This window comes from Chroicocephalus ridibundus, chromosome 9 (assembly GCF_963924245.1).
Source record: "Chroicocephalus ridibundus chromosome 9, bChrRid1.1, whole genome shotgun sequence".
NCBI classification, from domain to species: Eukaryota; Metazoa; Chordata; class Aves; order Charadriiformes; family Laridae; genus Chroicocephalus; species Chroicocephalus ridibundus.
This window is the reverse complement of record NC_086292.1, coordinates 43,856,443-43,880,195: the sequence shown is the minus strand read 5'-3', so window position 1 is coordinate 43,880,195 and position 23,753 is coordinate 43,856,443. Positions and strand designations below refer to the sequence as shown.

The 23,753-nt window shown below is 40.2% G+C and overlaps 1 protein-coding gene across 4 annotated transcripts in view; it reads right to left on the bottom strand.

Annotated features, from left to right (window-relative positions):
* MCTP2 (multiple C2 and transmembrane domain containing 2) overlaps positions 1–23,753 on the bottom strand; it is a 129,328-nt gene that overhangs the window by 54,049 nt on the left and 51,526 nt on the right. For 3 of the 4 annotated variants that reach the window (XM_063346613.1, XM_063346611.1, XM_063346614.1), the window contains 6 exons: positions 21,954–22,118; positions 19,978–20,108; positions 13,004–13,190; positions 11,976–12,069; positions 8,110–8,212; positions 5,144–5,246 (listed from right to left, as the gene is read on the bottom strand). In XM_063346613.1, the coding sequence (XP_063202683.1) occupies positions 5,144–5,246; positions 8,110–8,212; positions 11,976–12,069; positions 13,004–13,190; positions 19,978–20,108; positions 21,954–22,118 (783 nt within the window). The remainder of the gene's footprint in view (positions 1–5,143; positions 5,247–8,109; positions 8,213–11,975; positions 12,070–13,003; positions 13,191–19,977; positions 20,109–21,953; positions 22,119–23,753) is intronic. The other variant, XM_063346615.1, reaches the window with a different exon arrangement.

Sequence of the window (23,753 nt, the reverse complement as noted above, 5' to 3'; positions counted from 1 at the left end):
TACGCAGCAAAGGGTGTTTTTTCATTGCTCTTGTCTCAAAGAAATATGGTTTAGTGGCTTTTTTTTTTACATTGATTTTAAGAAAACTTCACTCTGTATCCAGCTTTGATGCAGATTCAATGTCACATATTGATGACCTGACAGAAGAACGCTGGGTTAAACCTCTGTACATCAACACCCGTGACGTGTGGAAAGGGTAATGGCTACTCTCCAAGGGTAATTCATCTAAAGCATTTGGGACCTCTGATATTCCTGCTTGAGCTCATTGCTGATGCACAATGTCATACCATTTGCCCTGAATAACATAAAGCTGTCTTGTAATAGACACACACCTACCCTTATTCAAAGGACATATTTCCCCAGGAAAAGATGAAAGCAAGCCACATATTTGATCCACCTGGACATGAATAAAGAGGTTTTTTGTTTCTCTCCAGTCTTGCAATATATATTGATCGGATTTTCTACGAAATGCCTATTCATTCATCCCAAAACTCTTTGCTCCAAACATTTCACTTGTAACAACATTCTGTGGGATCCAATGTTGAATGGACATTTGGATTCTTGGCAAAGGATTGATATCTAAAGACCAAATAGATACGGAGCTGACGGTCTGAAAGAAATCAGGCAGCCACGCGTGGGCTTCCAGACAATCTGAGGAGGAGCTGAAAACCTCACAAGGTTCCCAGGTGCTACTTGAGAAAAACATTCCTGTTGTTTCCATTTCAGTGAGTAGTACACGGTCAGGGGAGAATTTAATTTCAAAAACAAGGTGTAATTTTTTCCAGAAGAGATACTGTGTTTTTTCCCCATTCCAAAATTTCTGGTTCATGACAGGGATAAAAGTCAGAATAGACTATCCACTTCACAGCTGCCTCTACCGAATAAATGCAGCATTTTCACTTTTCTCAAACTCTAAAGCTTTCTCCTGGAAAAGGCTGTGCACTTATGGTCAAGTGCTAAGTAATTGCAATCGTCAGGTGTCTGCTCTCTGAATCCAGGCCATGTTTTAGATAATTAAGCTTGCAAAAGTCATACTGCTTGTTTTCACTGTGTCGTTGGCTACCGACCTTCCTTGGCACTTGAAAACATTTCATAGACCTCTTCCTGTTTGCTGAAAAAAGGGTGCAGCTGAAGACTACTCTGAGCTGATAATTCAGCAGATAAAAAACATTCCATTCTGTGATACCACTCTTCACTCAAAGGTCTTTCTATGCGAGGATATTTGATATACTCTGCTTTCGAATTCATTGAAGCACACTACATGCTCCCATGTCTCTAATAACTTGGGGCCTTCTAGGAGACAGGAGTCTCTTGAAGCAAAACAAAAAAGACAGACCCTCACAAAGAGAAACACGGTTACTTTTGCTAAGATCTAGGGCACAAAGGAACACAGAGATGGAAAGGACTTCTTTGATAATTAGTTCAAGTCCCCCAAAACCTACAAAACTTCTAAACCTATCAAACTCCTTTCTTGAAGCAATGAAGTTTTTGCCCTACTTCTTCTTTCCCCAGGATCATCTTCAGCGTCTAGCACAAAAGCCTGCTCTGTTCAGTGGTGTAAATGGTCTTCTCTTTCATTCCCCAGACTCTGTATGTCACCTCTGGCAAGAAAGGGATCCATTTTGTTGAATATCTTGGCAGCACTAATCTGTCTTTTCCACTTTAAATTCTGCTTTTGTGAACGTGGCTGACCAGAGCTGTATTTGAGATGAGGTCTCTTATACATGGAGGACAGTAGTTTGATGTAAAGATGGGCAGGAGAAATAAAATACAATAGGTTGATTAACACGGAAAAGCTAAAGATAAAATGCAAGCAAATAACCACTTCTCTCCCTCTGTCCCCCACCTACCTACAAATAGAGAAAATTCCATATTCACTGTAATGCTATCAAAATCAATGTCTCTACAGTGCATTAATAGAGATGTATGAGACACAAATCAAATTGTGTATTCATCCAATATTACTTCATCATGCCTATCAAAATAACATGACGTTTTCAGCTTTATTCATCATCTGACGCTTTAAAACTCTTCCCATGCTGCCCAGTTTTTTATGTTTCTTATTTGGTGCCTGCAATGAGCCTAGATCACAGTCAAGGATGAATGGAAAGCATAAGTAATTTCCCTGTCTCCGAATTTTTGTGTAGTAAGGTTATTCGAGTGTTAATGTGATGATGAACGTGTACACTAGTTTGCAAAACGCCGGTGTAAAACTCCTGTACACATTTAAACCAAAATTCATTGTCAAATTAATTAAACATTTCATATCCCTCGAACATATACTTTATTCAAGGCAGTTTTTCATTAAGAAAAGAATTTAGTCATCCATGAACAATTCCTGAAGTAAACTTACTTCATGTGCTGACAGCTCACGAGTCAAATTTGTGCGTTTTTAACAGGGAATAAAAACGCGGGTACTTCTATTTTCAAAAGGGAGTTTAACGCAAGGCAAATATTAGGCCTGATTACCTAGGAGAAATTAAACCTATATGATTTGTGAGGCTTCCTTGAGTCTTTAACTATTGTTCTCTTTCAGCATATTTATCTAAATGGTTCAAAGAATACATGCAAATTTATAGTGAAAATTATAACATACATCAAAATTCCCATTTCAAGAAAAAGAGCTTAGAAAATTACAGTTCTCTGTCTCAGCAGACTAAGTTAATAGGTGCAAAATGTTTTTTAATCAGAAGCAGAGACGAATATATTTACACTAGATTTGACTGAAATAGGAGGCAGAGAAGTTTGGACGAGACGGAAGAAGATCAATTGGCAAGGGGAAGCATAAACAATTTTTTTTATTTTTTTTTTTGTCTCAAACCTTGGACAAAAAACCTACGCTGAATAGTTTGGACATTACCACACACATGCACTCCCCTCCTCTGCCTTGTTACATGCTTCCTAAGGGATACTTGACAAATGCCTATAAAATCAACAGAAAATCCAAATCTAACATCTTCTCACTGTGAGCCCACACAGCCTGCTGCCGATCATGCCGACCATTTGGCAAGGACTGGATCTGCAGGAGAGCAGCTGCTCCAGCCACTCTCTTCCAGTAACATCAGAGATACGAGGACTTGGGGAAAAATTAACCAAGTGATCAAAAATGGAATAAAAGATGTTAAGAGGTTTTTTCCTCCCTGTAAACATCAAATCATCCTCCATGCCCAACTGACTCTAATATTGTTCTAAAACTGGAGATATCGACAACTCAAGCCACTAAAATAGACAAACAATCTAAAATATACCCAGCCTCAAAAAGAGCTTGCAGTCCGAGCCACGGAGGGAAGACGGTTGCAAAGCACACAAGAGTGTGTGGGCTACCAAAAGCCCAGTATTTACTCCTCAGCTTCCATAGCTTAGGCTTTTCTTACCCCCAAATTGCAGGGGCTCCCCTGTTCTGGACTCCAGTATAACTTGGAAAGAGCACACAGTGGATGAAAACAAACACACTTTCGCGAAGAGATTCAGAAGCTACATTGCTTTTAATTCGCGTATACAAGAAATACACTTATTTAGACAAAATAATAACAAAACTGGAGCACCCTGGCCTATTTCTTTACCGCTATAAAGCATTCCTTAGGTTGGGTTCATATCCTCTAAGAGTTTTCTGGGCAGTTCATTATTTATTTGGAAACATCAAATATTTGCAGTTCCCCTCTCTGATCTTGATTGGTCCCTTACCTAAACTATGCTGACTCCGTGGGGCTTATATTGCCTGCTTTGATCAGATGGGACTTTTGCTTTTCCTCAAGAAACCTCCCATTTCTCCAGTCTCTGCTGCGACAGAGCCGCACTAAACGCTTATTGCAACGTTGCCTTTCCTGCAGCAGCCCACCTCTAAAACTCAAAGACAAACTCTTGCCTTAACCATAAGAGAAGTGTGCCAGCCTTTCTGCAGAGGTGAATATGCTTTCACAGAGATGTTTCCAAACAATACTGCAGTTTTTTTACTCTGTAATTTCAGTCAGGATTCACCGTCTGCCTATTCGAGAGTGCTGTTACCCACAGGATCACACTGTGTGTCACCGAAAGCATTGCACTACTGCGTGTATCGCTTGAATCACGTTCTGTATTGCAAGTGTGAATGTTTGTACAAGGTTCGACGTGGTACTCACCGCATAAATATCTGACACACCCTCTCCTCTGCCTATGGAGCCTACTGCAAAACAGCAGTGCCCCAAAACTCAAGGAAACCCCCACACTTAGACGTGTTTACACGACTTGACTGATCCGAGCACGAGAGTCCTGTATTGTTTCACGCCTCATCTACTAACTGATTTAATAAAAGCCACAGCCTAGAAAGTTCTCAAACTTTACTGCGAAAGTTACCAGAATCTTCTGTGATACTGCACATACACATGGAGCTGTTTACATCCTCTTCATCTGGTTTACTCATTCTATTACCACCAGCCTTGTTCCAAAATTAAATCAGCCTTACCAAACACAAAGCTGCTTTTCCCCTATTTCTCTATTAATGTCTTTTAATGACCCTTTTATGGCCCCCTCTCTTTAGCCTGGCCTTTTTTGGCCATTTCTGAAAAAGCTTCAACTCTCCTTAATCTCCAGAGCAACCACTTTCCCCTGAGCTCGCTTTGTTTCCAGTTTTGATTTTATACTCCCATGGTAGCGCTCACTCTTCACATATTTGTTTACAGAACAAAAGCCACCAGTCTTTAAAAGCACTGTGGAGTAGAAAACACCCCTTTTAGGTAATTTTATTCAGCTGTGCCAATAACAACAGCTATCTCTAGTCAATCCTACTGTGATGTGCAATTACTTTCTTGGAGTAAAAAGAAGCAAGACAGAACAAAGACATGCTTAAAATGTTACCTTCAGAAGATGATGTGGAAACATACAGAACAACTCAATTATGTTTTCAGACCTGCACGGCATATAGTACTGATGAAGTACAGACACTTCTGCAATTTTCTTTCCAATCAACCAAATTTGTACTAAAATGGGTTGGCAACGCTCGTTACACTAAGGAGAACTATAAACACTGCCAACTAAAGCATATATAGATCACAAAGCCTGTTTATCTCTAAATCTGTGTTGCTTTGTGCTATGGGGAAAAGAAATGAAGCTCGTTCCCAGCGAAACCATCAATGTTTGAATGATATGCGTGGCAAAGGTAACTTACAGACAGCAAAGGGATGGCAACTTTTCCAAGGAAATCAGGGGGTTTATCTCCATCTTCATCAAACACTGTCACTTCCAGAACATCATGAATATCTTTAATAGGGCTGGAACAAAAAGTGCAGACACATAAAAAAATAACATTCGATACACATGCATACAGTCTCCTCCACAAAGATCTGAGAATACTGTTTTACTAATTAAGTTTGTATTACCTTGGAGTATAAAACTAGCATTTAATTAAATTCCCCTAAAAAAGGAATCAAATTATGGGTATTCCCCAAGCTTTCCCCTCATGTTTCAGTCCCATAACTAGGTGAAGAAAATAACTACCAGACAGTGACACTTTTTGTGCGTCGATATTGATGCCAACGGTGTAGAACTCAGCTCTCCAACAGGGAAAGCTGGTGACTGGGAGAGGTCAAGGCCTGAATTCAAAACCAGGCTTCAGGACATTAAAGAAATAATGCAGGAAACAAAACTTACGCAAGTTCATTTGACTTGAACAATTATTGAAAAATTGTCTCCCTTTTTAAGGTTCTAACAAAACCAATTACTTTAATATAAACCTAACAACCCTAATTAAGGACCAAATGTACAATATTTTTGTTCTGTTCAGTGCAAATGCTCTACTGAGGTGACAGTGGGGACGATCCTAAGCATTTATTAGGTCATTAATAAATCAGAGTCTCATCTTAGAAAAATTATATCTGTGTGCCTGCAAAAGCACGTGTAACTGGAGACGACTTATGAGTTGCATTCATTATCTCCTCTTTTCCTTTTTCCATGGGCAAGAGTTAAAGAAAGAGTTACATGGTACAGTGCGTGTTTCTTATTTAACTAAATGCAGCCGTTCTGCTCGAAAGAAGGTTGATTCAGAGCTGTCCTGCTCCCAGAACCTCTGCCTGCAACACAGTGGAGTTGCTCCTTGCGTAGCAAGTCTGAACCTCAAAGCCACCTGGTTGTCTCTCCAGCTGGCAGCCACAGCATGTTCTGTGATGTGACCAGCAGCCGAACCACCATGAAAGGCACTGTTTTCAAGACATTATAGCTTTAAAATACACTGAAACTTGCCACTTCTGCAACTAGATATCCACATTCCTCACCAAGGCATTATCATTTCCCATATGATAAAGCTACCAGTGGTATAAAATATTAAAACCCCTACAGTGACACACGCAGATAAGTGTGTTGCAGAAAATCTGAATATGATGGGAAGGGCTCTCTGGTGGTATTGAACACTCTGGCTGAAATGCATTCGTTCACTCAAAATAATCCACTCTGCTCCAAAATAAATCTAAATCATCAATAGCTTTTAAGGTGCTTAATTGAAATTTTTTTAAATGGCCAAAAATCTAAGGAGAGCTGTGAGAGCCTGACTGGCTCTGCAGATTTGGTGCTTGGACTAGCCGTGCGACAGCAATGAGAAAGTTAGAGGGAGTCCACAGCTGACATTTCTGAGACCCACAGGAAGTACAGACACAAGCTTTCTTTTTAAATGAAATAATTCTGAATTCTTGTTAGGTCTATTTTTTTGTATGAACATCCGACAAGACTCAGCTGCTGGCACAATCTCAGAATAAACAGTGATGAGTGGAAGCTTCTTGAGAACAGACAAAGTAAGAGAAAGGACTCGGAGAGAGACGCATTCAGCTGCAGCCATGAATTAAACAGAAATCTGGCAAGGTACTTCCATCAAAGAGACCAGATACTTTTTATTGTGTTCCCATCCAGCCCAGTATTTATGAATGTTGCTTTTGCAAGATGTCCATCATTCTCAAACTGCTCTTCCAGCGGACAGGTGCAAATGTCATAAACGCTCCGTTGCCAGCCCTCGCGATTGCCTTCCTTGCCACAGACTACCACAGTCTTGGAGATGTTTATCTCACTCAGTCATTGGGTTGTTGGGGGTTGTTCAGCCTGAAGAAGAGGAGGCTCCGGGGAGACCTTATAGCATGAAGGGGGCTACAGGAAGGCCGGGGAGGGGCTGTTTGCAAGGGCATGTAGCGATAGGACGAGGGGCAATGGCTTTAAACTAGAGCAGGGCAGGTTTAGATCAGACATTAGGAAGAAGTTCTTTACGCTGAGGGTGGTGAGACACTGGCCCAGGTTGCCCAGAGAGGTGGTGGAGGCCCCATCCCTGGAGACATTCAAGGCCAGGCTGGATGAGGCTCTGAGCAACCTGATCTAGTTGAAGATGTCCCTGCTGACTGCAGGGGGGTTGGACTAGATGACCTTTAGAGGTCCCTTCCAACCCAACACATTCTATGATTCTATGATTCACAAAAATCTTTGTCAGCGTAAATCAAGATGAAAAAATTGTGCTTTTTTTGCTTTTTATAGTTTATACATAAAATATATATAAATATATATATGTATTGTAAATATATTTTATATATATATTGTGTGTATATATATATATAATGCTTTTTACAGCATTTTTGCTATTAATAAAGTCACCAAAAAAGAATACTTTGATTTCCATAAAAATTTAAGCTTCTAATTTGGGGTAAACTGCGTTTGGCTAGTTTAAATTCAGAAAGTACACCAGGAACAACATGAGCTCTAATTTTCTGCTTACTTACAAATTAAACAAGGATTCTATCATGGTTCAATGAAACATTTTTCATTTTAAATTACGGAAAATGTAGGCGTGAGTATCTGCTCTCTACTTTCTGTTATATTATCTCTTGGATCCAGCTATGACTCCATTATGTCTAGTCATGATTCTTCCTATAAATATCATAGTAATTTTTCTTTTAATGACTTCTATTAATAAACTCCATGTAAGAACTAGTAAAAGGCAAAAGGCTTTAATTGAGTTATATTTGATATTTCTCCTACATCCTCTCTGACTGTGAAAAAATGACATGTCTTAAACTTGACCTTTGTATTTTCCCAAAGTCGATAGCTTTTATAGTTACGCTGCTGTTTGGTGTTGCAGCATGTTTTCAAAATCAATCCACTTACAATGTGAAAACTTTGTTCCACTCTGGATTGAGGTTCTTGTAAACGGTGTGTGTTTGAAGACTGTCGTTTCCCAGCTCTAATACACAGAAAGGATCGCTTTTACCTACGGAAGGATCAGATAGACAAGAAAGGAAAAAAAAAAAAAAAAAAAAATGAAGTGGACCAGTTATTGTATTTAGTATGCCTGCTCTTTCTTTGCAATAGGGCTGAGGAAGTGATTGGTCGAATAAAATAAGATCTGTTAATACAACTGCAAACTGCCTCGTTCTGTTGGAATGACTCGCTAAATAAACAATACCTCCAAGGCATCCTCAGTTCTGGAAACTCCAATACTTACTTTGCAACACATTCAGGTAGCTTCATTCTAATACCCGAAACCTGAGACTTAGTCATCTCTAAGTCTTTATAGCAAGAAAAATCTGCTCATGTTGGTAATTACTCAGGTAACATTACAAAAGGACTACCATCACTCTGACCCAGGTAAGCATCAGTGCTGCAGCTCGCTGTTTTATCCTCTGCTTAGGGTCTGTTGTCTTCCTCAGTTTATTACAGGATTAAATACCCACGCCATGAGAAAAGCAGCACAGCACTGTCTGTATCAGCAGCATTTCTTCAGTCAGTTCCACGTGAGCAAGTCCTTGGAACTATGAAGGCCCTACACAGTGCCACAGTTTAAACAAAACCCAACATCAACTGGAGAATCCGTGCGCGAACCAGGTATCGTACTTAAAGTGAACAAACAAAACAAACGCCCAAAACCCCACAAAACCCAAACTCCTCTCAAAAGAAGGATGTTAACGTGGAACTTACTATGGTGAAAACGTGTTTGCTAATGTAATTTTTTGATAACTCACACCACATGAATTTGTAGCTTTCACAACTTATTGCAGCTCAGCAGTTCCCATCGTGAACGGAGTACCCTTTATCAGCACGTCTGGCTCACTATCTGATTTAATCTCATCTTCAGTGTTCATGTATAACTTGGCCATAGACACTCCAGCCTAACTGCTATGTAGGCAACTAAATACCTCAGCAATGCAGAGATTTAGATAGCAGACCAAAAAAAAAAATATATACGTATATTTAAGCAAAAGCTCTCTTCTTAATCCTTCTTTTCGGTGTTATTAATGCAGCCCTTTTAAGGTCCTTACTCTGAGAAGTTTATAAACTAAACAGGAATCTTTCCAGTATGTAAACAGTGAGTATTAACTAGTCAATATTGGTAAAGTTTAAAGACCATGTGTATTACTGGAATCTATTTGTCTTCTCCTTTTCAGCTTACATGCCCATTCCCTGATAAGCGTGGAAACGCGTGTAGCCTTTCAGAGAAACTGCTTGAAATGCAAACTGGTATATGCCAAAAACAATCCCACTGTATAATTTGGTATTCTGAATGCTATTTTTTTTGGTCAGTGAGCAAATGCAGTGTTTGAGAAGAACTCTCATGCGTACACAGAAAACATCCAACAAAGCAGAAAAAGTCATTTTCACGTCAACAAAACTATTATCTGGGAATACAAAAGTATGGAAGGCTCAAACTGGGTGAGCAATGGCTGAAAATCTTCTACATATTTGATATAGCTGCGTGGAAACTAGCCTAAAATTTATGTCAAATGGCAAAATATGGATTTTCAAAACACTGTTCAAAACCAAAGCAGATACCATGTTGTTTTCCGATAACTATTATTATAGTAGGCTAAAAACTTACAATTAAAGTTTATATTGCCAACATATAATCATCTGACAACAGAAATCCCAATTGCACCAAAACCCAATCTTTACTGTGGGAATAAGGTATAAGGTGGCATTTCACGTGTCATCAGATGACTGGGCTGCAGAAGCTCGCCAACAGGAGACTCAGGGCTGCTCTGGGACAGGACAGGGAGGGAACTCTACCTGCTCATCTTGCTCCTCTATTAACCCTTGGAAAACCTTGTACCTCTTATTGTCTCTGTGATTTTCTCTTTATCAGATTTTTTAGCTAGACTTCGAATTTACTTATATCAATAACAATAAATCTGAGCAGTCTCTCTGGCAATGCAGGAAATATGGCACTACTCTAGGAGGGCTCTATTATGGAAGCCCATAATTGCTGCACTAATCATTTATGAATGGCTCAGAACAGATAATTAATCTTTATGTCTCTCATTTCACGATCAGAAATTATGCTATTTTTACCTAAAATGGCTGCATCCTTTTGCAATTTGGTGGGTCTATTACAGCATAATACTAGGATATTTTCAGCACTGCCATTGAAAAACAATTTGTCATTTGCTTCATGAATCAGGCTCAAAGCCTGGGTTATTTTGAATATAATGACAGACTGAGTAACCTTTTACTTAAGCAGAATTTCATTCTGTGCTATGCACAAGGAATGTGTGTCACATACTCTGCATGAAAAGTCTTTGAATTGCAGAATCAAGAACCTGCGCGTCTCTTCCAATGTTCATTATCCACCCACATGCTGCTGTTTAAGTATTGAGGGAAAGGGGGCCAAATCCATCACTGATTCAAACACATTAGCATCAGTGAAGTCTTCCAAAGGGTAGATAACCTTCTGGGCTCAGCTCTTTCCCTGGACACTGTCTGTGTTAAAGCCTCACACATTTCTAGATAGCCTTAGCCTTGCCATTTGCCAAAGGTTCTGCTTTGCTGTGGTACACTACTTATTTAATTGTTAGTAAAGTGCAGTTACATGCCTAATTCCGTATAGACTTATACATTATGTCAATTTAGAAATGCATTTCTGTACAAGCTGCCTTTCGTTATTGGCAGATTTTTTGTTTGTTTTCAAATTAAGTTCCTCAGTCCTTTGAAGTACTGCTCTCTGCACTAACTTTTTTTTCTCCCATTGCAGGGTTAAGTAGATAATTGAAACTGGAATAGTATTGTGATTCATACTGGGCTTTCTCCTTTGGTCCTTAGTTTAGGAGCAACGTTCTCTTATGTCACAATGTCCTCATGAATACCAGGGTATGGGGCAAGAGTGTTTTCTCTCTAGCATCCTTCCTGCCTTTATCAACAAGTTATCTTAAAAAATGACTGTGTCAGCAAATATACAACACACAATGCTCTGTCTGTGAATTACGAGCTGCTCAAGATACAGAGGGGAATTAAAAGGTCTCCAGAATCCTGGAGAAAATCATAATAAAAATAATAATATCCGGGCAGTCGCTGCAGAGAAGTATCAATTCCCTAGACCTTCCCTGAAGAAACAATATAAAGTTGTCTTTTTAAACGGTGTTACTGTCCATTGCTGTCAGGACCAAACACAATTTGAGGGAAAGCCCGATGAAAAATCCATCCTTTTCTTGGAGTAAGAGTGCCAAAAAGGTCACCCCAAATCGAATCCTGAAACGAGCTGTAAGAGAAACCATCACACTCGCACCCCCATCGCTTTCTTTTTCGGGTGACAGCCTGCAGCACCACCCAAACCCACACACTCAGCACCGTGTCAGATGCCCCCAAAATCTTTCAGTCTTGTTCACGAACTCACAAGGCACCCGACAAAAGATGGAGAGGCTGCTTTGAAGGCACCATCACTTTATACTGACTCTTATTTTATATATTCCTGCTGGAAAATACAACAGCACATCATGCTAACTGCTAAGTTACTGGTCACACTGCTCAGATCTAAAGGGGAAATCGGATCTCCACCCACCGGACCTTCCCACATACTTTTGGGAGTCAAAACCATTTGGTATCGCAGTTCCCTGAGGCAGGTTTCGCCACTGGGGAAATGATGAGCTATTTATTTTCCTTGATCAACTGACAGTACTGAACAAAGTCTAAGTAGCACTCACAATATATTATGGCACTCGCAATATATTATAGCATTTTATGCTGGAAAAATAGAAATAAAATACCTGCAAAATCTGCTGCCAACAGGTCCACCGCCTTTAAAACTTTGACTTGTAAGAAGCCAACATCCTTTATGTCTCTAAAGGAATTCTTTATACACTGCAAGGAGGAAAGCATAAAGATATATTTAATTCACTAAGAAACAGAAAATAATGAACTACTAAAAGACTTACATTTTTATATCCATCACTATTTCTGTGGTGTTTCAGTTCAGGAGCTGATAACACCCATAAATACATCTCCACTATCCCAGTCTCACTGCATCATGACCCTGAGGTTCACAACTTCATAAGCTACCTGCTCCCAAGGAAATTCTCCATTCGCATAAGTTACACGTTAACTTCATGGTGGAGACTGAAAGAAGCCCTGCATGTTCATGCAAGTATCAACTGCCAATTAAAACAGAAAATGGGACGTAGGTAGACCTGGAGAAGCAGCATGGGTCAGGAGGGCAGCACATTCAATCAGGAGTGAGGAATCTGTCCTCAAAAGTAACTTTGACTTGTGTTGTTCAAATTCCTTAGACTTGCACTCTATTTTCGAGATATACATGCTTATTTCTTCTTGCCCCATTTTCGAGAGATACACACTTATTTCTTCTTGCCCGGGTTTTCAGGACTGAGGTGTGGAAGCCATCATTGGCTTTATCCTCCAAAAGTTGGAAGTCCAGAACATATCCTCCCCAAAGGAAGAACAAAAGCTAAGCATACTATAAGCTCTCTGTGGTGCTCAATGTCTCTTATTCCCCACGATAATCTCTTAATACAATTCAAGTTTGCAAAGAAAAGTATTAGTTTAAAACTCAACAAATACAAGCAGCCAAATCGCTTGGGTCTATCTGCCCTGCAAACCTCCTTGTCATTCGAAACGTAATAACTGTTCCATGTGATAGTTTTCTCTGGTAGGAGACATGTTATTGTGACTGGCCAAATCTTTTTTTTTATTTTTATTTTTCCCTGCAATTTTGACTACTTTCAAAACTAAAGGAGGAAAAAAAAAAAAAAAAGAAAGGAAAAAAAACCCGCAAACTCACATAGCGCTGTGAAATCTGTTGCCTTTCACTGGGGTCTCCCAAAGGGCAGACACACAGATCAGAGATAGACACTCCCGTACACGGGGAAACCGCGATCAGCATTAGCAGGGACCCTGGATATTTTTCCAGAGGCAGCTCTAAGCAATTGGTTCGCTTCATCGGCAGGGCAGTAATATCAACTTGGCACCTAGAATGACATGACCAACGGGTTAATAAGGAGCTGGAAAAAAAAAGATAAAGTGATATTTATATTGATTTCAGTAGCAAGCAGGCACCAAAACTTATTGGTTGTTCAGGATGGAAAAGAACGCAAGAAAAAGTATCTCAAAATTAAACATGGAAAACCAATTAGCCAGTTTCTGTTGCACTTATTGTCAAGTTTTGCTTTCTGGTTCACCTATTGGTAAGCAGAGGTAAAAGGTTTGGGCTACGAGTACAGTAGGAAAACTTAACTCTGGCCTGCCTCACTTCCCCTCTAAAATCCCCTAGTGCTTTGTGATGGATTCGAAACACAACTTGTATTTCACCTGGGGGAAAAGAAAAGAGGCAAACGCAAAATTTAAAACATTAGCCTAAAATAGATTAGTTTCTTTAAAGTCACATACTCCATTTTATGCTACATTATACTGTATGCCCCAATCTCTTTTACAAGCCTTACTCAAGCTGCATTTTCGGTGTACTACTTCCCAAAGGGAAGGATTGTCTTAAAAAGTCCCCCTCCCATCCCCTGCATCTAATATGTATCATTAACCTGATACTTCACCAAAAAATAAAAGTAAGGAGGAAAAAAGAGAAACATTTATAAAGGGACAATAATAAAAGACGAGCACGGGCTAAAGCAGAGAGATATCACTAGACAGCCAGTTACATGTGAAGGGAGCGGTTAAATGCAAGAGAAAGCCTAATCACTTGGCTCGGCTAAATGCCTTCTATTTAGCAGTCCAGTAAATGGAGTGGAACTTTTTTGAACCTCCGTAGGGCTTGGCTTTTAAGATCAGGCTGAACAAAAGTCACAGATGCAAAAGGGAAAAACAAAACCAAGGAAGGAGAAGCTTTGTTGCCACAGTGCAAGGGGAGTCGCATTTCTCAAAGGGACGGCGAGCGGATGACGGAGAGGGAGAGCTTTCGCTCCGCTTAATGCCTGCCGACAAGTTTTTATTTAAACTAAACTTGTTAAGGTGTTGCCTTAATAGGCTAAAATTCCACAGGGTTCCCCCAGGTGGGTTTCTTCTGGGTAAATGGTGCATGTAGTGTTCCTGATTGATCCCATTCCAGTAGTAGAGCTGGAGCGGTTTATACCCATCTGCTATAAATTGCATGCTTTCCGCTTCTTAACAGCCTATTTTCTGTGAATGCTAAGGGGGGTGAAAAAGAAAAAAAAATCCCAAAACATTTCAGCCTGAAAAGCCAAGAAGCTGTGTTACGAAGTAAAAGTCATTGCTCTGATGAGTTTGTAAGTCATCCAGTAGCTCCGTGTATTAAAACACAGCTCTTTGTGTAAGTTTCTTCTGACCAGAATCAATGGGAATGACTCTGCCTTAAGTGTGCTCTTTGCTATTCACTGCACCGAATGTACAACAGGTTGCAAGTTTACTCTTATTAACTGCTTTCAAGTGCTTTGAAAGAGGAAGAAAATAAACCAGGAAGAGTACCAACACTGCTCGGCGCGTAGGCTGCCTCTCAACACAGTTTCCAAGTGTGAGAGGCTGCATTTAAAGCTCATTGCTACGCCTAGACTCTTCAGAAAGATATGACAAGAGAAGTTACAGCAGAAAGGAAAATAAAACAACAACAAAAAAAGGCAAACATTTGAGAAAAAGACCTTATCACTTCCACACTGGAGGTCAACACCACCTTGGCTGCATTAACAGAGTTGCTTCTCAGACTGCAGCAGTTTTGCACTGATACCTAAAGTACCATTAAAAGAGGGGATGTATCGTTATCTTGGGGGTTTTTGTTTGGTTGGGGTTTCTTTGGGTTTTTTTTGTTTTGTTTTGTTTTTTTTTACAGATGAAGAAACTGCAGAAAGGAGAGAGGAAAACTCAGGGTCACCCAGCTGGTCTGCAGTTCTGCTGGCAACAGAGGCCACATCTCCCACATCAGCATTTCATCCACCACCCACTCAACACAGCCCGCAACTGGGAAAAGCTGCATTTGCTTTTTTATATTAAGAACTTTCCACGGGGTAAGAGAGAAAAGACAACTCGTTCAGACAACGGTGTATCTCCCACCTATAGATAACCTCAGAAATCCCTCGTATCTCAAAGGCAAAGTTAAATATAATTGTAGCTTGTTTTGGCAAATTGGAATTGTTTCTCTTATTAAAAGAATTTGATTAGCCAAAGGTCAAAGAAAAGATTGAATATAAGGGTGTGGGGGTAGGAGAGATGCACATGTGGAGGGGAAGACAGCAGGAGGTGGAGTATAAGCATTTCTTCCTCAAATCATGTCTGATTTCCGTGCAAACTAACTTCCTTAAAACATCTGTGTTCACTCAAGGTGATGGTATGCCTCTGTATTTTCTTTTGAGGAGCTGAAAAGAAAATCTGCATTTGCACTTGCAAATGGCAAAAGGCTTAAGAAAAGAAAAGACAATCTGTTTCATTTAGGTTATACAACATAATTGATCAGACTGCAAAGAATGCAGCTTGGTAGAACAATTAGACGTTCAATTTACTATATAAATTCTGCAGTTTCCACACAAACGCTTCTACGCTATTAACACGAGTCTAATGATTTCCAAACTACTTCCCCCATCCTCTTGAAACTCTTCCTTTCCTTCTTTCTCAGCTTTCTATCTGCAAGACCTTATTACAGGTAAGTATTTCACAGGAAAGTGGTAAGAGACTACAGTGACGGGCACAGTATGAAGCTAATGGAGGCAATCCACTGTTTGCTCAAAAGTTGCCCGATCTGAATGCAAAGGGCAAGACTCTCGGATTATATTTTAGGTAACGCAAATGACCTCCTGAGTTAAATTCTCAACATAGTATTCCTATCTCAGAATAGGATAGCTCTGCTCGTTATCTGTTGCTACATTACATATTAAATCCAGGTATAGACTTTCACACACATGGCTACATTCATGATCTGGACGGGATACGGTTCTGTAAGTTAAGAGTGCCTTGTGCACACAAATGTATCGCTTTTTTTTAACCACAATTAAATGCTTTCCTTCTGCCTCCTGATCAATATCGAGGTCTACACCTCTATATTAACCTCTCGTCCCACAAAGGATTACACCACAGCTTTAGTTTTCATTTTAGACTGTTATTTTTACTTACAGCCCTCATCTTTAGCGGCCAGACTTCCCCACACACACACCCCTTTTTTATTCAATTTGAAGAGAAATATTACTTGAGAGCCCTACATAGTAAATTTGGGGGTAAAATTATTTGTTTATCAGGGAATCAAGTGTTAAAGTTTCACTAAAAAGTGCAGAGCCTAGCCTCTTACCAGTAATTATAGAGTTGTATTTTATTACCCAATCCACAGTTCATCAAATTATAAGTAGCTTTAAATATATATATAAATACATATGAAAAAATCCACACACAACATTGCCATTTTTTCCGCCTGCGGAATTCTTGAAAGCCCTTCACAAAGGAGGTCAGAATCATTATCACAGTATACAGTAAGATACACCTATGATTAATATTTGGAAAGGAATTTCAAATACCACAGGTGTAAAGGAGACAATTAAATAAGGTCTTATTCTGACTTATTCTACAGGTGAGTTTTGGTTGTCTGATTCTTCCTATAGCTCGGTGAAATTTAAATGAAAGGTTTGTACGCAGTCATAGTCGATTTTACTGCTCCATCCCAACAGCATGGCCTTTAAAATACGGATTGTTTCTTGTTGCAAAGACACTGTTTCCTGGAGACATTCATCATAAAGCTATTGGATGCACTCCAATCCCATAGCTCACGGTCTTAACTCTAGCAGGTTTTGTAAAATCTCTTTCTTGAGGTAAATATGTGAAGGAAAAAAAAAACCCAACATTTTGCAGCATCTCTTTTTCAAAACATATCCCTTAATGCAGAAACACCCTGTAACCACTTGGCATAAACAATTTAACTCTGCCTGGACAAATTCTGCACACGTTAACACCTTTGTTTATTAATATACATTAACATCATCTCCTGTTTATAGCATGCCTCTTATCCCAAAGGACACAAAAAGCACTCAATAAATGTTACTAACAGTTCTGCGCAGACCAAATAGAGGGATTATCTCATCCAGCACCAAAACACAGCCACCCCTCGGTGTCGCAGCTGAACCATTCAATGCCGCGGGATTTTAAGCGAGGAAGAGACACTGGATCCAGTTGAAAACCTAAGGAGGACGCAGGTAGGCTGAACGTAATAATTTAGCTTGCGATGTGCACTGACAGCGAGGGTTTGTTTCGTGATAGAAGGGTGACACAAAATCACACCGAATGTTTCCTTACTAATTCAGAAGCAGACAAAGGCCCCAGGTGTTAGTGTTTAGTACCGGAGGTCCAACACATTTCTTATTGTACATGTTCCATAGTCTCCACAGATGCTTCAGGTCCTATTTCAAGAACAATATTTTACCCGGAAACCAAATTATGCCTGGCAGAAGAAGAGCCATGTTCCAGGGGCTTAAGGCATCCATCCTGCATGAACTCCTGGGTCTAAAGGAATTAACAGAAGTCTTATTCCACAGAAGGTCAGCAGTCTGGATTATAAAACGTGACTCCACCTTGTGCATCTTCTCAACTTCATTTAAATATTTTATATCTATATACGCACACATATATACACATATACATACATAAATACATATACACATAGTATATGTATTTAAAGGTCTAACCAGCACAGATCAACCTACGTGGCCCCGAGGGAGCATAATGAATCCTAACTGTACCCACAAATTGACCACAGAATTATTTACTAAGATCCAGCAAATTTTGCCTTTTCCTCAAAACCATGCAAATTATTTGAGGGCAGCTGGGCTGTACTGCTATATGTAGTAATGGAACATAACCCACAAACATTTCACTAAAGGATCTTTCTTATTGTGATGGTGTGAAACCTAGGAATCTGAAAACTCAACTTGGAAATCACGGGGACAATAAACATGGCACCTCATAATGTTGTTTTGCCTACAGAATCCTTTTCCAGATTACACTGCACTTGAACCCTTCATAAAATATTATTTATTGGGTGTCAAAAGTTTCTATGCTGTACAAACAAGGCTTGTTATTACGCATTTGGTGTTTACCTATTCTTGCAATCAACCTTTAAAATCTAGTACAGTTTTTTTCCTGTTTTGATGCTACAGCGAATTTGATGTGCTTAAGGCAACAACAGTAATATTTTCTCTCCACATAGACAGCAACAATAACTTTAAGGTAAATCTAACACACGCAGGCTTTCCCCTTGCTGAAGTCTTTAATAATAGAATAAGCATTTTGCTGATAATTTTTTTGCCATGTTGAACACCACCTGCCAGAAACCAGTGGAAGAAAAAAAAAGAAAAAAAAAAAAAAACAAACAAAAGGGGCGGAAAATCCTAAGGAAGAATTTCTCCAGCATCAGGGAGATTGAACAGAGGCAAGCTGCAAACACTGCTACATTTCCTGACTCTAAAGAGAATATCAGAAGTAATAAAAGTAACTGTGAGAATGGAAGGAACAGATTCATCTTCAGCCACTTCTCCATGTGATGAGCAATAGCATTCAGCCAGAAAGCATTTCCTGCTCTGCAAAACCACAAACATTTGTAGAGCCAAAGGGCATTGTTCTTCTCAGTGAATAGTTTCAAACTATTTGAATGCTTAAAGTAAGAGAATGTTCTTACGAGTTACTGTTACTTAGTTAGCAAGTTGTGAAAGGCTCGCCAGGTGAGAACGGCAAACGAGGGCAGACAGGATCCCTGCCCCTAAGAATTCAGGGGTTGTGGCACCGATCCTGCAAGCAGATAAGCAAGGACAGAGCCAAGAGGGGCTCCAGTAAATTAAACGGTTCTTGGTGCTGCTGCATGTAGCCAACTGTGCAGATGCATTTTGGGGAGATGGGTCTAGATGACAATGCTGCAAGCCAGAAGAAGATACAGTTACTACTAGGAAACCAAGACTGTACTAATACTGTACAAAATAAGATGGAGTTAGAGTGGAGAGGAAAGAGCAGGACTTAAGAGTGGGAACCATATTCTATCCCCATTAAGAAATTAAAATGAAAGGTTCAACTGCTAACCCAAAAAAGGTCTCATCTGCTAACGCGGCATAAGATCATTACTTGAGAATTTGAAGCTGTAACGAAATAATGCAGTGAGACAAAATCTGGTATCAGTCAGGAGATGGGTCGACCACCTGTGAGGCTACCTCTAAAAATGGTGCTTTAAACAACACGAGCTTGTGCAATATCATGAGGCGCCAAACCCACTGAGATCAGTCCTTTGTGGCAATGGGGAAGAGCTTACCCAAATAAAGCAAAGCCAGGTTAAGAGGATCCACAAACAAGGCTACAAGAAGACACCACCAAGGCGCAAACTGAGAAAAGGGACACTAGTGCCACTCAAAAGGAACACAACAATCCCTAAACGGGTACCAGCCTGAAGCCACAAATCAGCCCTGCAGAGCACAGCGGGGCTGGGGCAGTATCACCGTGCAAATGCAGACAAGTACTGCCTCCTTGCTGCCACCGGCCCTCCCAGAAACGGCTGCCACTGAGCTCACGGAGTATTCTGGATTTTACAGTTGGCATGCGGAGGGTCAGCTTGCACGTCTCTGCATTCAGGTTGTGGTTAATTAATAACCCCGTAATATATTTTAATAAACAGACCCTTCCAGAGGCGTCTGGACATGACTGGAATAAGGAGAGAAACACACAGTATGATGCTGATAATGAAAATAAATTGATCAGTTTAAGAAATCATAATAAAAATCACATTATCTTTTGTACTTACCCCACCCCCCACCCCCAAAAAAAAAGAAAAAAACTTACGTTCCCAAAAGCTCCTCGTGCTTTTTGTTATCCTTTCTCCAGACCTCAATGTCCAACATATCCTTCCTGTCAGAGAAGTAGTGAAAATCAAACTGTTCCCTCCACTGAGGATTTGCACTCTTACACAGTGTCTAGAAAACATGCAGTTATAATATTTACTTTTCTTAAATAGTACTTATTTCCACAGAAAAGCACATATCAATTCTAGATGTTAGGGCATCAAGTCCTAAGGTCATTCCAACCAAAGCTCCCCAGCCCATCATGCACAGCCTCCTCTTCCTTAAAAACTCTCTTTCCCCTCTCCCAGTAACGATAAATATGCAAGTGCAATGTGAATGAACGGCTGGAGAAATTCTGAAATGCAAAATGGATCCACCAGCTCCACTTTCAGTGGACTGTGGTCATCATTCAACACCACACACTGGAAAAAGAAAAAAAAAAAAAATATCAAGAATAAACCTTTTGAGGACAATCACCTGAAAACAGGTTTGAATGAATTCAGGAACCCAAACCAGTCTTTTTTACCCTTCTGTGTTAACATATAGGCAAAGAAGGAGCAGCCTTGAAATTATTAACAGCCAGTTAATTTGGTATCTGTAAATGGCCCCTCTGAGTTTGGTGAGATTGTTCGCGTGTTCAGGTTACTCTGAGTATTCTTTGGATTGGGGCTTAAATCACTTGCAATTCAGATCACACTACGCAACCCACCACCAATACCAGCACGGCCACTGAGAGAACAGGAGATAGGATTAGCTGGACCATGACTGGGATTTCTCCCACTTTGTCTGCTTTTCTGGACTATGAGAGATCATACTTCATAAATCGCATAAACTCCAGGAAAGAATGTGAAGCACTGCCTATGTGAACTCCTATTAGGGTGTAAAAGCAGCGCTCCCCAACTCCTGCTGGACCCCAGACAGAAATACTAAGCAATTAACTCACTGCCCGCAACATTGTACTTGACTCCCCATTTTAAAGTTCTTAATTTTCTGTGACTGCAAACAGTGCAGTCTTGCAGATTCATGACACAAGCTATGGACCGTGAAAGAGAAACATAAAAAAGGATCTTAACTGGAATAACGTATATTTATTCTAAAATAACTAACCCATTTGTTATTTTTCAAAGCTGCTTTTCTAAATAAAAAGCATTATATCATGACCTTGGTTTGAGGTCCGATGTGGGGGACAGAGCGCAGGTTTCAGCTGCGCCTACACTGAACGTTATGTTCTGTGAACTTGCTCTGCACATTTTGTACAGAAGGGGGTTGGTTTGTTTCCTCCTCCTCCTCCCTCCACACTTCCAGTTCATGACATGCGAAGCTCTTGCTTTCTCAACAGAATATTATTTTAATTATAGGCTCTCGCCTTATTGGAGTTTGGAGATGAAATGCGTATCTTTGGGAACCCCATTCATTTCTTAGGTTCCCATGAAACGGTACTGGATACAAGCAAACACAGCCTAGAAGAATAAAATTTCAAATCAAACCATGGAATATTCCATGTGTTTAGGGCGGAGGGGGTGGGTTCTGCTATACGTAACATATTTTTCAAGAAAGGTTCTTTAAAAAAAAAAAATAAATAAATAATTCCCCTGCACTGGGAACCGTTTCAGCTCTGCTTTTCCAGCATACCTAACGTTGCAAACCTAACTTCTGTATTGGCAGGGAACAAAACACATGTGTGATGCACATAGCTTTATTTCATTTCATATTAATGTCAAACATCCATCAATATGATGAGTACGTTAAATGCACAAAAACAGATACACACAGTATTCCTGACTTCCTATTTCTATATTGGCATGTAAAACATATTAGTAAAATGTTAATGTCCCTGATCTGATCTCCTGGTTTTGATCTCACTTATATAAAAGGGATTCAAGAATAGTTCCATCTGAGGTTGCAACACTGGCAAAAAAAAACCCCACCAGGTACCTTATTGGCTTCAGCAAACTTAAGGAAATCCTTAATACTTACCTTACTCTTGTATCTTTGATCTCCCAGTTTGAGGAGAATAAAAATCTCTGCCAAGCCCCCTCCGGGGATGTTCTTCCCCTCCAAGAGCGTGATGGTGACCAGCCCGTTCCACAACTGGTTCTTGCGCAAAGAGTCGGAGAGTCGCACGCTCCGTATGAAACTCGACTGAAAAGCAAGTCAGCAACACAAAACATTTATACGCCAAACCCCACATTTTTATGCTCAAACTGACTGTGATATGAAAGCACCAGAAGTGAGAGAGGTACCATGGAGTAAGCAGAGAATGGAGGGCAATCGGATGCTATGGATTTTCTCCCTGCACTGTACCGTGGCTGGCCCTGTGAAGGGATGTCATTCAGCATGAGAGCAAAATCAGCAGGGTTAGCTTGAACCACCAGAGAAGTCGACTTCAGCTAACCTGGCTGAGCTTTGGTAAGCGTAGACCTTAAGCATCGAGAGCAATCTGTTACGTTGGCTCAGGGAAAGCCACAGGAGAGTGCTGGGGAGGAGAGGCGGAAGAGGGGAGAAACTAAAGTAAACTCTTGGATGTCTCTAGCTCTGTCCATAAAACGCATGCCTGTCCTTTCCGGGGAGACAGCCCACAATCATAAAGTCGATGGCCAGGTGAAAGGCTGAGCACCCATCTTCCACCTCCTCAATCACTCAACCGCCTGTCGTCCGCGTTCGCTCTTCGCCTGCTGCCTTTGGAGCTCCTGCTCCCAGAAACCGAGCTCACGAATCAAAAATACTGATGCCTGCTGAAAAAACACTGACACCACCGGGCTCTTTATCTGGAGTTATGGTTACCTGGTAGCCACATTTGTTACCTTCGCAGCTTCATCCTACATAGCACGGCTGTGCTAACAGTTTGCTAACTGGCAATATTTTATTGGACAGAGGATGATTAAGTAGGCCTTTATTTGGGGGGAGTGAGCTGGAAACATTAAAACTCAAGGCTACACTCCTCTTCTCGCAGTAAAAATCCTGCCATATTTTATTCTCGTGAAGCAACTTTTAACTCGCCACACTTCGAAGCTTCAATCATGTCATATACAGGTGGGAGCAAGACGGAGGAGAAGATTTCACAAGTCACTTTAAAACAGGACGTGTTAGCTTTAAAAGCAAGTAAGAAATGTTGTTGCTAAATAAAACGATTGCAAAAGCACCTGATGTCTGAAGATTACTTTTTATGGATCAATTACCCAGCAACAAAATTCTTAAATCATGGGTGGTGAACTCACAAATTTTTTTACTCGCTTTTTGCTGGTTAAAAAGCCCAACTCTTTGAATCCCACAAGCATATTAATATACTTCTATTTAAACACCCCGTTTGGCTTTCCTGGCACACTGATTAAAAATTCCTACCTTTAAAAAGAAAACGAGATTTTTGATTCATAAATCCAGCTGCAATGTAATTTCTTTTTTTCTAAAGTTCGTCTTTTAGGCCAAAAAGCTAAAGCATGACTGTTCCCATGGACATACTTCAAAGTCCCGGCAGATATATTCCTCCCTAAACACTGAACTATTTCAAAATCCTTTTTATAAAAAAGGGAGTAATGTCCACAAGGGATCAAAGGGCATCCTACAGTCTGGCAATCGCCTCAGAAAAATGGCAGTGCTTCCATGAAATATGCCCTAAAATAATTTTGCAGCTTGGTATGTCCTAATTTCGAATTGGATGTTTATCTTGGAAAGGCTTCTATCTAACTTGTCCATAAAACAGCTCCACTTAGCTCTATGAGCCCTGTGAAAATGGAATCCAAAGCTGGCTATTAAAGGGGCCTGGAGATTGCTTCCATA